The sequence below is a fragment of the Bos indicus x Bos taurus genome, chromosome 6, assembly GCF_003369695.1.
Source record: "Bos indicus x Bos taurus breed Angus x Brahman F1 hybrid chromosome 6, Bos_hybrid_MaternalHap_v2.0, whole genome shotgun sequence".
NCBI lineage: Eukaryota > Metazoa > Chordata > Mammalia > Artiodactyla > Bovidae > Bos > Bos indicus x Bos taurus.
In genome coordinates this window covers 35892986-35911357 of record NC_040081.1, presented here as the reverse complement: position 1 = coordinate 35911357, position 18372 = coordinate 35892986, and the positions used below count along the sequence as shown (strand labels likewise).

The window sequence follows — 18372 nt, the reverse complement described above, 5'->3', positions numbered from 1 at the left end:
TTATCAACGAGTATTAAAAAATTTCATGAATTAACTATGGATGAGATTGAGCAATTTTCTTTGTGAATTTGCATTTACGTTTCTTGTTTGTGAGCCTTCTAGTCATAAGCTCTGCCTAATTTTAATTGGGTGGTTTCCTTTTTCCTACTGATCTGTAGGATTTTTTTAATATTAAAATAATTAATCTTGTTTTAGTCATGTGTGTTTTAAATATATGCTCTAGTTTCCTTCTGGCATTTAACTTATGATATTTGTGTTGTACAGACATTTTGGTTATTTGGCAGAAAACTTTACCCATCTTTTTCTTCAGGGCTGGGTTTCCTTTGAAATACATTCCTTGATCCAAAATTAATCTTTAAATTCACACATGTGTTATTCTAGTATTTTTATGACTTCACTTGGATATTTATATCTTTGACCCATCTCTAGTTGAAAGAGGAAGAAATACAGCAATTATCTTTCTTCAAGTAGCTAGTCATTATTAAACTCTTTTAATTCCTGTTATTTTAATATCTGATATGCTAAACTCTCCCAACTTAGTCTTAAAGGAGTAACTGTAATAATTCAGAATTGTCATAAAATAAAATCATATAGAATCCTTCCATAAAACATTCATTTTGAATGATAAATTTAAACAGAAATCTCCAAACTGCCTGTTACCTATATGAACTTATATTTAATTATATGACACATAAACAATTATGCTATGACTTGCTGCACTACCCCTTCATCAACTGTTGTCAATTCATCGTTACAGAGAACAACTCAAATATGCTCTCTTATGATCTCTATTTCAGAAATTACTGGACACAAGCTTCTTCTCTGAAATTTAATTTCCCTAAGTCAGCTTTAAGATATGAAACAATTAATCAAAGTTATTATAGTATAGTCTTCCCTACTTAACTGGCCTAATTCTTTCATGCTAGTTTGCACTTTCCACCACTGTAACTAGAATTTCCCCCAAATCTTCTGCACAGGTATTAACCAATTAAACCCATCCACAGAGGCAACCATTCTTCCAAAAAAAAAAAAAAAAACCTGAAATAACCTAGATACTACTGACTTTATCCACACTGAGTAGATACATTTCTCTATCACTCTGTTATTGACCTATTTTGACTTCTGATTCTGAAGGGCAAAGATGAAAATTCTCCTTGCAACACAATTTAAATGTGAAGACATACACATCTTTGTTTGACCATTAATCTAGTCGTCTTCAGTACTTGGTTTACTGCTTAAAAAAAAACAAAATTAAATGTTTAATCCTGTTTGAAATTTGATCTAAATCCAATAATATAAATAGTCCCTTCAGATTATAGAGTTCCTTTTGTATTATTTAAGACAGATAATGATAGTATTAAGGACACCACCTTAAGGCAAGCAGATAGCCACGCAACAAAGATAATACTTTATGATGCTGTACTGTTCACAATGTATTTTCACATTAGTGTTTGTTTGGTTTCTCACAACAATCCAGTTCAATACCCCCTTGTGACAGATGGGAAGTGAGAGGTTAAACGTCTTGCTCAGGGTCATGTTGGGCAAGCCAGGAAGTGGCTGAGCCAAGACTCAAAGCCCTGTCTCCAGCCTTTCAAATCCTGCCTCATTCCAATGCATGATGAGCTTCCCCAAACCACAAAACAGTAAGCCACCAAATGATGAGGTGTATTAGTTGTTTCTGATGCAAGCAACTGAAATTCCAGCTTGAACTAGCTAAAATAATAATGACATTTACTAACACATTAAACTACTACTAAGGAGTTGAGAGGAATGGAAGCCTAACTTGGTAGGTGCAATGGCTTGTGAATGTCACCACTACTTGCCATTTATTAATCAATTATCTAAAAGCAGGTCTTTAGGCTGCCTTCTCTCTTCGTATCTGCCAGCAGCACTTGGTGTACTTAATTCATTGTTTACATTCAGTAGGGAGTTGGGGACAGACTGCTACCCTAATCATGGAACATATGTCCTTCTCTTTGTTTGGTTTGAGCAATTTAGGTTACCGCCAGAGAGACTGTTTGTTTACACATGAACCAACTATCTTTGCATTTAGGTGGGAACATGTGACTAGTTCAAAGCAATGAATCATGAGAAGAGAAATGAGTCACTTCCAGAGTGAGACAGATAAAAAGCGTGTGTGCCTCCTCCATTTCTTTTCCTCAGATAACTTAGGGGATACATGCTAATATGCTAAGATAATAAATAGATCACAGAATGGAGTAAGCCTACATACCAGAGCCACCAGATGGGAGAGAGATTCTGACAACTTGCATGAGACTCTGAGTTATCTACAAGTTAATTTTCATGCCTCAAGCTACTGAGATTTCAAGCTTTATCTATTGGAACATGCAGTGCTAGTTACTTCGATCGAAGCAGATTACATGCCCACCTGAGAGAAAGCTACACACTGGCCAGACTGAACATCATCTGAGATGGAATGGATGTGTGGGATCTTTTGACTACATGTGACTTCACAGTAAGAATTCTTGAGATATTCAATTGGAGACTCAAACAGTTAAAAGTACAAAACATTTATAATTGTCCTGCTAATTCTTGTTAATAGAAAACTGCATTTACACACAAAAAACACCACCAAGAAGATAGATGCCTTTGCAGATACACTCTCAGATTCTTGAAGGTCTTCAAAAATAAAATATACCCAGGGAACTGCAAAACCTAGGCCATGACTGATCTGTCCTATGCAAATGTTTATTGAACAACTACTACTGCCCAGTCCTGAGCAAAAAGCAAGTAATGCAAATAAGACATGATCCTTTCTGTCCAAACTGCTGCCTACTGTGCTGTTGTGCTGTGCTTAGTTGCTCAGTTGTGTCCAGCTCTTTGACACTCCATGGACTGTAGCCCACCAGGTTCCTCTGATTGTGAGGATTCTCCAGGCAAGAATACTGGAATGGGTTGCTATGCCCTCCTCCAGGGGACTTTCCCAACCCCGAGATCAAACCCAGGTTTCCCACATTGCAGGCAGATTCTTTACCATCTGAGCCACCAGGGTTGCCTACTAGATGACAGAAATTATGCTAAGAAGTTAAACAGATGGTCAAATAGTCCCCAAAATCTACTATCAAGGTAGCATACTGCTCAATAATGTCTGAGATCAGAGTATAGTAACATAACCAATATTTAAACTCAGGTATGCCAGGCTCCAAACAAAGCCCATGCTTTTCAAAAATCTCAAATAAAGCTTAAAAAAAACGAAATTCAGTATGGCATTTAAAAAACCTAAATGTAGTCTGCATGGGAGGAAATTGGTACCAAATAATCAAACTAGAAACTACCAAGACGATACTCTGATAGTCTTGAAACTCTGCTCTTACATAATATTTGTTTGCTGTATTATTTAGGAAGATTTGGTTCAGCTAAATTGAGAACAAGAGAAACTGTAAGGAGAACAGATAGAACTAAGTGTTGACAGTACATAGGACATAGGATAGCTTGGTAGACATATTCTACACAGAAAAAGTTGAAGATGATTAAAAAGAGATGAAAGAACCAAGTTAAGCACCTGATATTTATGAGACACCAATTATTTATGTCTTTACTAAGTCGCCCATTGATTTTACCCATTCTGGCCCCATGCGCTTTCTGCCTGAGATATGCACATAAAAATTCATAGCTGTGCAGTGATGTCTTAGCAAGTTACAATTATACCTAGGCACACTTGCCCCCTCCATCTGCTGAGCCAGCTCACACTCAATACTGGTCTTCAAAAATGTAACATGATCAAAGAAGGTTGATATGGCCAAGAAGGCAAGAAAGACAGGAAAGATGAACATTATGTAACACAGGACTTGGGGAGTGCCGTCTTTTGGTCCCATTTAAACCCTTTCCAAGTAGGTAAACCTACCTCATCTTTTCCCCCTTGCTTTATGTGGTGTCTTGCTGCTGCTGCTGCTAAGTCACTTCAGTCGTGTCCGACTCTGTGTGATCCCATAGAAGGCAACCCACCAGGCTCCCCCGTCCCTGGGATTCTCCAGGCAAGAACACTGGAGTGGGTTGCCATTTCCGTCTCCAATGCATGAAAGTGGAAAGTGAAAGTGAAGTTGCTCAGTCGTTTCCGACTCTTAGCGACCCCATGGACTGCAGCCCACCAGGCTCCTCCATCCATGGGATTTTCCAGGCAAGAGTACTGGAGTGGGGTGCCATAGCCTTCTCCATGTGCGGTGTCTTAGGTTGGTGCAATAAATCTACAAGAGTATCCTGATTTGGTCTGCAAGCCTTTTTGTACTGTGGCCTGTCTGCGCTATGTGTATAATAAGGTAGCTGATAGCACCAGGTGGTGAAGCTACAGGAGTGGATGTGCCCACATTAGGGACAAAGGCTATAAAACCTGGGATACCCCTCAAATTGTAGCCAGCACTACCAAGAGTTGGGGCTAAGTCAGGACAGAATGATAGCCGGGGCCTGACAATACCAAGAGAACTGAGCCCCAAATTCACCAGTCACTGACTTGGTCCCTAAATTCACTCACACAGCAGAACAGTCAAGAGTATAAGAACCTATACATAGGCATTCAAGGTCCCCCCTTTATTCATCCATTAGAACATCCACTCCCCAGTCTCAGCCCACCTATCCTCAAACTGACCACATGGCACCTTGGACAGAACACCTGGAAGGGCAGGGAATCTGAAAGACTCAGGATTCATCTGAGAAGGCTTGAGTCATCCAAAAATGTACTAAAAACTAGAAGAAACTAAGATAATGCCAGTTGGCAAGTGTAAGTTTCCTGTTCTGCCTGGGGGTGATTACTGAGGAAAAGTAAGTATGTCCCAGTAAAGAATCAACCTCTTCTATGTAATTTAAGTAAGTTTCTGAGTTCATTACAGTTTTACTAACAGCACTAGCAATTTGGGAAACAGAAAATATCAAAAGGAAATGAGGATGAGAAAGTCAATAGAACTAGGAATTCAAAATCTTTAAACCTGTCTTCCCATTTCAAGAATTCATTCACAGACACCCATACACACACTTTACAAACATTTGGTACTCAATTATTTTGTCTGAAGAACAGCTATCTTCAGTAACAGGATACTGAGCAGTTACTACACATATGTCTAGGCAGCAAAGTTCCAAACTATTAAGTTTATGAGCCCACATGAATTCATTTATGTTTAAAGTTCTCACTTTTCTGTCAGAAACATAAAGTGTTTTCATCTTCAATAGCCTTTTTTCCAGAAATACCATGCTTCGATTCCTAAAACTGTGCTTCCCCCTAAAGTAAAATTGGGACACAGCACAATCAAAGACCAAGCTAAAGTTAAAGAGTAGGAATGATTAAGAATTATTTCTCCTGGGAGCAAATAATCTCTTAAATTGTAAGATTTCTATATCAACCTTAAATGAAATTTTGTATATGTTTTGGATATAAATTAAGGAAAAATATGGAATTTTGTATATGGGTTAGTCTGCATTTTAGTCAAGGTAGAGACCAATATGGAGAAGGCAATGGCACCCCACTCCAGTACTCTTGCCTGGAAAATCCCATGGATGGAGGAGCCTGGTGGGCTGCAGTCCATGGGGTTGCTAGAGTTGGACACGACTGAGTGACTTCACTTTCACTTTTCATTTTCATGCATTGGAGAAGGAAATGGCAATCCACTCCAGTGTTCTTGCCTGGAGAATCCCAGGGACGGGGGAGCCTGGTGGGCTGCCGTCTATGGGGTCGCACAGAGTCGGACACGACTGAAGCGACTTAGCAGCAGCAGCAGAGACCAATATATGTAGAATAAGAGCAAGTAGCAAAGATCCAATCAAACAATAAGATGTCTGCAAATGTCAGGGCTAATAGGTCAATCTGCTGCTTTACTCTACACATTTCCAGCTCTAAAGTCTCTCTTTCATAAAGCTGGAAAAATGCAGACCTGTGCTGTCAAATATAAGCTCGTTATTTTCCACAAAGAAAAATAAGATCTTGAAGGAAAGTCTTTGGAGTGATAAAAAGATTCCCAGCTGCACAGGCATCCAAGCATCGGGGCTGAAAGGAAGAGTTAGGAAGACACAGGATGCTGAGAAGTTCTGAGCTGAAAACCAGGGAGTTTTCCTACAGTTTTACTAAAAAAATTCAATCCATGGGGTTAGTGCACCATCTGGTGGCCATTCTGGGCCTACGTGTCAAAAATTTCCCAGATGTTTCTAGATATTTTAGGATGCCACCAGAACTACAACAAAAATACAGTTCATTCTGACACTTCACAGGATCTGATCAAAATGTGATGAAACACTAGAGAGCAGTTAAAGATGATAATACAGAGTAAGCTATTTCTCATTTAGTAAACCTCCAGGACAAATAAAATGCCCCTTGGAAAACAGTACCAATTTGAGATAGATGTATTTTCTGTGTATTATTTAAAAAGATGTAATTACAGCATTCTGTAATTTATGTAATTGTAGATATACTGGGTTATTGCAAAAGGGTACTCGTAAGCACCAAGAGAATTGCTTTTTTTGAAAATTCATGAATTTCAGCCCTAGAAATACACACCTTTCTCCATGGATTTTATATCCGTGGTTTTTATTACTGCTACTGTATTATAACCAGAAGTTTGTACGGGTGGTTAAGGATTTACACACGTTTATCAACTTAGCTCTTTCACCATCACTTTTAGCAACCATGCTAAAACAAAAATTCTAGAATTACTAAATTAAAACAAAAATGTGAAATAGAAAAATGTTACATACATTCTTGGAAGCAAAGACATTGACGGTTATTTTAATTCTTTTAGTTTGCTCTAAATCTAGGCACAAGATATGTCCAATAACTACAATTTAACTCATACTTAACTCAGAACAAGAAAGTCTAAAACACTGGGAAAAAAATAAATAAAACACTGGAGAGTGATCTACATACAGTATGTAAGTTTACTTAACTGAGTAAACTCAGCACACATCTTCCTTCATGTGGAAAAGGAAACTGGACGATAACATGGAATACCACCCCAAATACTGCTGAATGTCCATGTGAATAGTTAGGAATTTAACTTAACAAATCTCCCCACACCTCCTAAGAAGGAAAAACAAAGTCACACAGACATCTCCTCCAAACCAGGAGGGCAGAGGCCTCTCCTGGGCCCTGGCAGCGTCCACCGAGACAGAGGCGGCCTGTACTCACACAGATGGCGAGAGCTCCAGCCCCCATCTCGCCTGGCAGATCTGACGGAGGCTGGATGAAATGATCAAAACAGCAGCAAAACACTAGAATTCCATTTGGTCGATATGCTCTGATATAAAACACAGCTCCAGATCCAGAGGCCCCACGGAAAGTCCAGGGCAGCTCCTAACATTTTCGGAAGTGTGGGTTTGCTTCTGATTTGGCTAAACCCACATGGCTGGGAGGACTGCCTGGAGTTGAAATTTGATCCACAGCTTCTAGGACTGGTGAACTGACGGAGTCACGTGACCTGGGTCTTAAGTCGCTGACATCTTTTTCTTAAACCTGACTTGTTAGATGCCACACACAGGCTTCTTCGGTTCAGAAAGCACCAATTACCTTAACAGGTGGTGTTCATTTATTAACACATTTAACTAAGTGCAGAAAGCAAAGGCACATTTGCTTCCATCGATACTCATCTCTAAGAAAAATTCATCTATTTACACTCAGGTTTAAATCTGAAAGCATATTCCTCACTTTTCTAAGGAAGAATCAGTTAAATTTTATCAAAATTTTCTTCCTTCCACCTTTATTCTGTCAGCATTGCTCCAAATGAGAACGCTCTACTTTATTTAACTGTTACATACTGCTTCTAATTAGCTTCAGATTATCTTACATACATTGGTGATAAACACAGACAACATGTTTCTAGACATCCACAATTCAACATATGCAATTTATGGTCTGGAAAGTTAGCCTCCAGCTGACTTTTCCAGAATTTTCTACCCCATATGCTGCATCATTAGAAAATCTCATTTGACAATTTCCAAATATTTGAGCGGATAGGTAAAAATATCCATTTCATACAAGCCAGAAGGAAATGGTACTTTTTTTTTAATTACCGCTTTTCTGTCAAATCTTTTTAACTGGCACATTTAAGGGAATGGTAACAAGTATTACATGGGAAGTTTCACCTGATCCAACTTTAAAAGACTTTAATTGCCCCCAACTACAAAACATATTAATATTTACTCTTAAGGGGAGGAGGTAGGAGGAAAAGGGAAAAATGAAATCAGATCCAATTACAATACTTTTCTCCAAATATAGTATTCTTTGTTTAACTGCAGCCAACCAAGAGTACCTGCAAAGGAGCCAAGACAGCAAATCGTATTAAGCGATCCATAAGACTTGACCAACTATGTTTTATTTCCATAGGTGCACATGTAACACTGCACAGATTCTACTTTCACAAGGCACAGCAACACAATCCCAAGGCCATACAAGGGAATGGTGGTGGGACAATGGACAGAATCCTCTCTATTACAAAGATACATTTTTTTTTCACTTCTTCATTAATCTAGACTTTAATCACTCTGCTTCCCGTTCAATCATTAGAAAACTAGGCTGATTACTAAAGAAAATCGTAACATAAACTTTTTCTAACACAAAATTTGTCTTCTTTTTCTGATTATATATATTGCTGGTCCATGGTGAAAAATAAAAAAATTAGGTCATCTCAAGGCCCATCACCCAACGTTACCCAATCAATATGCATTACCTACACTGGGCCAGGCGCTATATACCTTACCGACAACGTATGTACCTTTTCTCCTAGATCATCCAATGGTGGGAGGGAGGAGTCAGTAAAGAAACCTTTTGATTAATAAATTAGAGATGCTGATAAAGAAGTCAAGATGTAGCAAAAGAATAACAGAGGACACCCAGAAACATTTAACATATTTACTTCCAGGATCTTTTCTGCTTTTTTAAAAATGTAATTTAAATCCAATTTCTGATCATTTTAAATCCTAATATTTTTACTTAACATCTCATCAGATCCCATATTGTTAGTGCTATAAACTATTTTAATCATGCATAATACTACATTCTGTATATATAACCATTTAGTCACTTTCCCTAAAATGTTTTTAGACATTTATATGGTTTCCAATTTTATCTGTGTATGATTTTAAATAATGCTTTGTTCTCAATCTGATCTTTTTCTTTCTAGTAAAGACTCCTGAAAATGAAATTTCTGGATCACAGAGAATATGAACATGTATCAAGGCTCCTGACACACACTGGCTCTGGCAATTTTTATTCTTCAACTTACCCTATCCAAGGTCTGAATATTTTGTAAAGTATTTCCTAATTTAGTGAAAATGATTTCTCATTTTCAAACTTATATTTCTTTTTTATCATAACATTAAAGATATGAAAAATCCTTATTAGTCATTTGTACTTCTTATTCTGTGAACTCTCTTTGATCTATTTTGTTTACCAAATGGAGTCTTTTCCATTGCAGTCTCTTTTATAAGGTCATTGTAATAAAGCACTGATTTTTATTACCATTTTCCCGGTGCTATGCTATGCTAACAATTTTGGATGCTTATCACATGGTTTGACTATATATTTCTACTTGGAATTGTTTCAAAGTATGGTAAAAGATAGGATCTAAATTGATGTTTTATTTTCATATAACTACTATGGTCCAGATTGTTAACTCTCTCCAGTATATATCATCTCTCTTTCTGATAATATTGGAGCTCTTTCTTCCCCCGAGTTGTGGCTGAGCCCACAGTTACCCAGCTGGAGACGACATTTCCTAACCATTCACACAGGTAGACAGGGCCAAGTGATCAGATCTGCATGAACAGAATGTGTACGAATAGAATATGTGCACCTTCTGTGTCCTATGCTTAATAGGAAATTCCTTGCTTCACGTTTACTCTCCCTCCCTTTCATCACAATCCCCTCCCCTTCATCACAAGCTGGAATGAGGATGCACCAGAAACCTAGCTTTGACCATGGAGAAGATGGACAATGTCCCAGAAGATGACAGAGTAACTTGATAGAACAAACCCTAGACCTCTGAATGACCTTGAGGAGTACAGCATTCTTATAAGACTAGACCAAATAAAATTTATGTGAGAATGAAACAAGACTCCCGGTAAGATACTATATTTGAAGGTCCTATATGTGAATATACATGCATGTATATAGAACAAGTTTGTCTTTAGCCTAATTCATATACTCAATAAAAGGACTCCGTACCATGTATTCGGCAAATTTTTCATTTCCCACTTGTGATACTATGTATACTATATATTAAATTCATAAATACACATGTACATGTACATACTGGGGTATATTTTTCAGGCTAGTATATTCTATCTAGTTTTTTATCCTAGTTCTAAATCATTTTTATAATATTTGAATAATTTCTTTTTTTAAATTTTATTTTATTTAACTTTACAATATTGTATTGGTTTTGCCATATATCAAATGAATCTGCCACAGGTATTTAACTTTATAATTGATTTAAATATCAAACAAAAATAGTCTTTTTTCGTTCTCCATCTCTTTCAAAATTATTGCTCTTCTTCCAATTTTTAATGATGAATTTGAAAAGCATTCAGTAATATCAGATCAAATTCGAGAATCAAAAATTATACTTTCTGTTATTGTTTCTAATAGGTATATATTTATCTTTTTTCTATTTTTGGATAATACTATAGAAGGACGATGGAAGGAGGGAAAAAATTTAGTCCTAATTTCAGTAACTTCTTAAATACCATTATAAAGTAAAATTAGTACTGTGATAACAAATTTTTATCCTTATTTTTCTGCGGTGACTAGATATCATTTGTTAAAAGAAACCCTGAATAGGCCATTTAACAAAAAGCACCAGAAGGCTCTCTTGACTACAAAGTTTGTTTCTTCGTAGAATATATCTGTTATCATAGCCTGAAATATTACTATTTTCCTGACCCTCAAATGAATGAAAGCAATAGTAGAGTTCAATTAATTCCAGAAAGCTCTCTGAGCAGTCACACACGTATATTCCTGATTATTGATTTATAAAGAACTTAAGATACACAAGCCACAGTCAAGAGATTTGCTTATATGAACTACTGATTCTTCCTAGAAAGGATAGAGGGATTTTTTTAAAGTGCTTTACTGAAGAATCTGCTCTGGTGGGCTAACTCTATGACTACTTCCAAAAATGCTGAAAAAGCACGGCCAGGACAAAAGATGTCCTATTTTCAAGAAGATTCCTGGGTACCCTGGAGAAAGATGTCAAGGTTATTTCACAATGGATGGTCAGGCCCCTTGGACACTGTCATTTAAATCACCCTTTGACCTGGGAAGATTCATGGAGGAAAAGGACCAGGTCATCCTCCAGCCTCCAAAACACCTAAAAAAATGCTTTGAAGCCAGTCCCTCTAATGTCAGATGGCAGAGCTAATGGATATCAAAGGGCACAATCTCTTTACTGGGAGTAGCTATAACAGATGCCAGAAGAAGAGCAGCAGCCTGTAGACACAGTACCATCAGCCATGTAGCAAGGACCAGCAAATATCAGGGTGGCTTGTGTGGTAGGTGGCAACTGTAGCATGAAGCACTGGTGGCCCATTAGAAATGGGACACTGGAGACTTTTTTGGGGTCCAAAAAAGACTCCAAGCTGGATTCATTACTCCAGCTCCTGCCCTATCCCAGCTATTTCTCAATGAGACTCCCAACCTGGCCCAGAATCAATGACATTCGGCTAGACAATATATCAGAAGTCAGCCAGTCAGCAACTATTTAGTATTTACATACTCTCTGTCAGACAGAAGGGTTCAGATATTTTGGTGTTTGGATCCCTCACAGTGGATGCACTTGTTCTATATCAGGGTCAGCAAACTAGCCTGAGTGCCAAATACAGCTTTGTTGTTGTCATTGTTGAGTTGCTAAATTGTGTCCAACTCTCTTGTGACCCCAAGGACTATAGCCTGCCCAGCTCCTATCCACGGGATTTCCCAGGCAAGAATACTGGAGTGGGTTGCCATTTCCTTCTTCAGGTGATTGAACCTGTGTCTCCTGAGTCTCCTGCACTGGCAGGTGGATTCTTTACCACTGAGCCACCAGGAAAGCCCTGCCAAATGCAGCTGCTCCAGACCAAATCTGGTCACACGCATCTGTTTACACATGCATACGGATACTCTGGCAGTAGCAGTACCATGGCAGAACTGAGCAGCTGCAACACAGACAGAACATATGACCCAAAAGTCTAAAATATTTACATCTGACCCTTTATAAAGTTCACTGACCCTTGCTCATTACTGGGCATTAGAGTCCTCATATACCTACTGAAAGACTAGTCTATGGACTCTGGTTCCTTAGAAAACAGTAGGAATGAAGTCTTTATTGGGTGTGTTAATCTGCTTTGTGACAACAGCTACATTTGAACCTTCTCCTATGTATTTTCTGAAAGGCTTCCCTGAAAAAGGACCAGTTTAAAGCTGATGATCTCCTCTCTGTTCTGAATTTAGATGCATTTCCATTCCACTTCAGGAGAAAAACAATTACCATGGTCCTAGGAAAAGACTGATTACTTTGTAGCCAGGGAAACCAATAACCAAAATAACTAATTTAAATCTGTTCAACTGGTAACCTGCTTCAGTAAACCGATCGTTTTTTTTTAAGCCAACCCATCACTTCTGGCCAACAAAGAAAGTTCTAATAAACATGCCTCTGAGTGCCAACCAATCAATAAACACCTTATTGGAGTAACCACTCTCCTTCAGATGATGCCAACACCCCCCAAAACTGCACCAATTCTAATTCCACACTTCTTAAGATAGCCATCTGCTCTGCTCACAAGACTGCCTGACCAGCATAGCTTTCCCTTACTACAATAGTAAAAAATTCAGCTGTCTTTTCAGGTTTTGAGTATTGATCTCATTACTCTTGGACACGACCCAAAGTTTAGAAACCCCGAATCTGTGGGTCATTCTTTAAGCTGCATTGTTTGATCTGCATTTCTATTACTTCCTTGTTAGCTTCCTACTGCCCCTTCTTCTAGTCCTATTTATAACTCTGCTTCAACTCTCAGCATGCCTCTTGGCTGAGGCTAGACTGCTTGACATAATTTCCTTCTTGCTTGGAAGCCAAAGCAGATCCACCACACCAATCTCCATAGCAGGAGAAAATCAGGGCCCAGCCCACTACGAAGTTGACAAGAGGGCTGATTTGGGAACAGGAAGCACTAAATATCTATGGTAATCCTCCTAGCCTCAGGCCTGGGAAACAAGAGAATAGTCACATTTTATTTCTTTTTTTTTAAATTGAGGTATAGAAGTCCGGGAGTTGGTGATGGACAGGGAGGCCTGGCGGGCTGCGATTCATGGGGTCGCAGAGAGTCGGACACGACTGAGCAACTGATCTGATCTGATACATGATTTACAACATTATATGTTTTGATTGTACAACAAAATGATTCACAACTTTAAAGGTTATACTCCATTTATAGTTACTATGAAATATTGGCTATATTCCCTGTGTTATACAATATATCCTCATAGCTTATTTATTTAATACTCAATTTTTTGGAAAAGTTTTACTTTCCCAATAAATTTGTTAAAGCCACAATTTAACTTTTCAATTTCACAAGCACTTATATACAAAGCACAATGTATACCTTATTAATATTCTAGGAATTATGGCTAAAGAGATGTACAGGAAACGGTGTATTACTTGAACTATGAAGTGTATGTAAAAATATTTAGGACATCAATTGCACAATTTGTGAAGGTATTCTGTTTGACCATTTTGTATCACTTCCATAGTGATTTGAAAGGCCATGGACCTCTACATGGGTGAACATCACTATTGCTAGCAATCAACATGTGTGTGCATGCTCAGTTGCTCAGTTGTGTCCAACTCTTTGCAACCCCACAGACTGTAGTTTGCCAGGCTTCTCTACCCATAGGATTATCCAGGCACTCAATACCTACTGTCTGTCATTCTGCCAGCTTCAGTTTACAACTATCTTATGGCTCCTGAAGGCACTTGAGTCTTAATCCTTCAATTACCAAATATAAAACACTAAACTGTATAATCAAATTTGAAATGTGAACTTAGTCTTTGAGAAAAGTCTAAAATTGGAAGACAGAACAAGATGGGATGGATGAAAGTGATTGGAGCTAGACCACCAAGAAGGCAGGTGTTGAGCTGACTTATACAGAGGTCACTGACTAGGACGGAAGGGGAAAAAGAGGGCATCTAACGTGGGTCTGTGTGATGAACAGGGGAACTGACACTAACTGGAAAAGCAAAGAAACACTGGCTTGACCTCATAAACAATGAGAAACTACTCTAAGTTCTTAAGTAGAATGAACAGCTTGAGTAAACCGGTGCCACGCTGCTGTGCTGTGCTTAGTTGCTCAGTCATGTCAGACTCTTTGTGACCCCATGGACTGTAGCCCACCAGGCTCCTCTGTCCATGGGGATTCTCCAGGCAAGAATACCGGAGTGGGTTGCCATGCCCTCCTTCAGGGGATCTTCCCAACCCAGGGATCGAACCCAGGTCTCCTGCAGGTGGATTCTTTACTATCGGAGCCACCAGGGAAGTCAACTAGTGTCATATTCACCTGAACATCTGATGAGAAGGTGCTAGGATAGGAAGGAGACTCCTTACAGATAAATGGACTCTGTTAGTAATAATCCAGCTGAGATGAACAGGTCTTGAATTCATGTAGTGAAGGATAAGTCACATGAATTTTGTAGAAAGAACTCTTAAGATGAATAATTAACTTAAGAGGCAAAAAAGATATCAACCTAATCAAGAGAGGTATGGAAAATGATTTTAAAGTTTTGTTTTCCAGGACACTGGAGCAGTGCCTAATAATGTGGGTACTCCAGTTTGCCTGGGAGAGTTTCAATTTATGTTTGCTGACTTAATGTAATTATTAATCGGGTCCCCTTTTACTCTTAAAAGTGCTATGGGAAAGCTGAGGTTAAGAGTGAGTGAGTGAGTGACGTTGCTCAGTCGTGTTTGACTCTTTGCGACCCCATGGACTTTAGCCTACCGGGCTCCTCTGTCCATGGGATTTTCCAGGCAAGAGTACAAGAGTGGGTTGCCATTTCCTTCTCCAGAGGATCTTCCAAACCCAGGGATTGGACCCGGGTCTTCTGTGTTGTAGGCAGACGCCAGCAAAGGCTATTGCCAGGGTATCAGAAGGATCCTCTCCCCGAGGGTCCTAAGAACCCAGACTCACCGAAGTCTGTCTTGCGCTGGAAAAGATCTTTTCACTCCCCTCTGCCCTAACACCAGGGCAAAGTCATTAAATGGGAATTAAGGAGGGCTTTGTTGACCACCCCAGCATACTCTGTGTACCGGGGGACTTTCTGGACTACAGCCTTAAGTAGCAGTAAGAAAAAACTGTCCATGAAGGGGGTTTCCTTATCTTCCTCTCATGTGCTGAATTTTCTTTCATCATCCCCATGCACTGAAAATAATGTGAGTCACTGCCAGTGTTGATTCAGTCTTCAAATTTGCTGTATAAATCCAGAACCACAAGAAACTTGAGGCTTTTTGTCTCTCTTCAAAAGTAATTTTGAATTCTTTCTCACCTTTGGTTTAAGTAACTGTATTAGTGAAGCGATTATACCTTTGGCCTCGGAAGCTATAAAGAAATACAAATTTTAGCTTGGTGCTTTAAAGTAAGTTTGACTTAATATTTTAAAAATGGCTCTAAAAATCATTGTCCTAATTGGGACTATTTGTTATACAGTGACCCTACGAAAAGGAGATATTAATTAGCTGGCAAACAACATGTTTGAACAGAAAGTTGCATTTGATTTCAGGTAGACTCCAGAAGTCAGCACAAAGTAGGAAAAAATTTCAGTAGGAAATGTACAGTAGGATCATTTTCATAAACATCTCAAAGGTTGCTTCAGCCTCCTCTGGCTTCTTTTAATCCCTCCCTAGAAAATCTAGTCCCATGGACGGAGGAGCCTGGTGGGCTGCAGTCCATGGGGTAGCGAAGAGTCGGACACGACTGAGCGACTTCACTTTCACTTTTCACTTTCATGCATTGGAGAAGGAGATGGCAACCCACTCTGGTGTTCTTGCCTGGAGAATCCCAGGGACGGGGGAGCCTGGTGGGCTGCCGTCTATGGGCTTGCACAGAGTCGGACACAACTGAAGCGATTTAGTAGTAGTAGTAGTAGAAAATCTCCACAGCCTATTTATTCTACCTCTTAAAAGTTTTTCAAAGCAATTTCCTCTCTGTTCCCACGGCCATTTAAAATATTTAAATATTTTAAATGCGGATCTCATCAGTATCTCTCTGGTACAATTACAACCCTATATTTCTGAAACAGGTTTTTACTGTGTTCCTCTCCTGCAGCTTCTTTTTAGGTCTAAGGGCTCCACAGATGGGGTTCAAGGGTTCTGTGTTCATCCACCTAATTGTATTTGGATTCTGAGTGTGTGCACAGTGAAGTGAGCATCCAATACTTTTAACTTTTATAAGAATAAAAAATGCAGGCATATAGATGAAATTCCAAACTCCTTAACACAACTTCAAGGTTTTTTAAAATTAAATTCTCAGTCGTTTCCAACTCTTTGTGACCCCATGGACTGTAGCCTGCCAGTCTCCTGTCCATGGAATTCTCCAGGCAAGAATTTTTTCCAATTGCCATTTTTTCTTTTTTAAATTGCTATTGCTATTATATACCTTAAACTCTAGTCTTTTGATCATGGTAGGCTGGATAATAACCACCCAAACATGTTCGCATCCTAATACCCACTGTGAATATGTAACCTTGCATGGCAAAAGGATTTTGCAGATGTAGTTAAATTAAGGATCTTGAGATGGGGAAGATTATCCTGCATCACCTAATCCATGGGGTTGCAAAGAGTTGGACACTACTGAGAAACTGAACTGAGAAAAATAAATTTCATAGTCATGTGCAAAGACTCTCAAAATATGCAAAAGGGAATCCTTCAATCAAAAGTAAAAAGATAAAAAGTGTAAGGGAGGGAGGGAGGGAGGGAAGTTGGTTAGTTGAAGTCAATACTGCATTTGAAAAGTACGTCAGAAAAACTACCTAAAAACCTGCTCTTCAGGGACTGTAGCAATAATAAATTAAAGTCATCTACTGGTTACAAAAAAAAATTCCAACAACTTCAGAACAAGGTCAGTGCAAAATAATTCCTGTGTTATGGTAACAGAGATTATTGTTAAATTTATCAGCCTGTTTCTTTTTAACATGACTGGAAACAAACTACCAACTGAAGTGAGAAATTTTAAAAGTCCAGTCAGCATTATAATGATAGATTTAATAAATCCATAAATTTTTTCTAAAAGAAGCAATCATGTAATTGCACATCAATTCAGCACAGTGTTGACAGGGGTTTTCCAAATTGTTAGCTAGTTTCACTATTACATCCCCAAAGGAAAAGAACACAATGTAGAAGATAAAGAAAAAGGGGGAAATAGAAATTTGTGAGATCTACAAGCATCATTATAAAAAGAAAAGGGTAGGGGTCAGGAGCTACCCCACACCCAAGGTCAGGGGCAGCAGCCGAGAGGAGCAACCCCATGTCCAAGGAGCAGTGGCTTTGTGAACGCAGGAGGGCCAAGAGGAGCTTCTCCATGTTCAAGGTCAGGAGGGGCAGCGGTGAGGAGATACCCCTCGTCCAAGGTAAGGAGCAGTGGCTGCACTTTGCTGGAGCAGCCGTGAAGAGATACCCCATGTCCAAATAAGGGAAACCCAAGTAAGACAGTAGGTGTTGCAAGAGGCATCAGAGGGCAGACACACAAACCATACTCACAGAAAACTAGTCAATCAAATCACACAGACCACAGCCTTGTCTAACTCAATGAAACTAAGCCATGCCATGTGGGGCCACCCAAGACGGGCGGGTCATGGTGAAGAGGTTTGACAGAATGCGGTCTACTGGAGAAGGGAATGGCAAACCACTTCAGTATTCTTGCCTTGAGAACCCCATGAACAGTATGAAAAGGCAAAATGATAGGATACTGAAAGAGGAACTCTCCAGGTCGGTAGATGCCCAATATGCTACTGGAGATCAGTGGAGAAATAACTCCAGAAAGAATGAAGGGAGGGACCAGGCAAAAACAATACCCAGTTGTGGATGTGACTGGTGATAGAAGCAAGGTCCGATGCTGTAAAGAGCAATATTGCATAGGAACCTGGAATGTTAGGTCCATGAATCAAGGCAAATTGGAAGTGGTCAAACAGGAGATGGCAAGAGTGAACGTCGACATTCTAGGAATCAGTGAACTAAAATGGACTGGAATGGGTGAATTTAACTCAGATGACCATTATATCTACTACTGTGGGCAGGAATCCCTTAGAAGAAATGGAGTAGCCATCATGGTCAACAAAAGAGTCCAAAATGCAGTACTTGGACACAATCTCAAAAAACAACAGAATGATCTCTGTTTGTTTCCAAGGCAAACCTTTCAAT

At 39.1% G+C, this 18372-nt stretch overlaps 1 protein-coding gene across 5 annotated transcripts in view; it reads right to left on the bottom strand.

The window, feature by feature from the left end:
* FAM13A (family with sequence similarity 13 member A) overlaps nucleotides 1-18372 on the bottom strand; it is a 331522-nt gene that overhangs the window by 302180 nt on the left and 10970 nt on the right. For 4 of the 5 annotated variants that reach the window (XM_027544078.1, XM_027544079.1, XM_027544080.1 and 1 more), the window contains exon 1: nucleotides 7127-7357. The exons of the other annotated variant lie outside the window; for it this stretch is intronic. In XM_027544078.1, the coding sequence (XP_027399879.1) occupies nucleotides 7127-7153 (27 nt within the window). In that variant the 5' untranslated portion in view covers nucleotides 7154-7357. Of the gene's footprint in view, nucleotides 1-7126; nucleotides 7358-18372 lie in introns of those variants that run through there. 5 annotated transcript variants of the gene reach the window in all.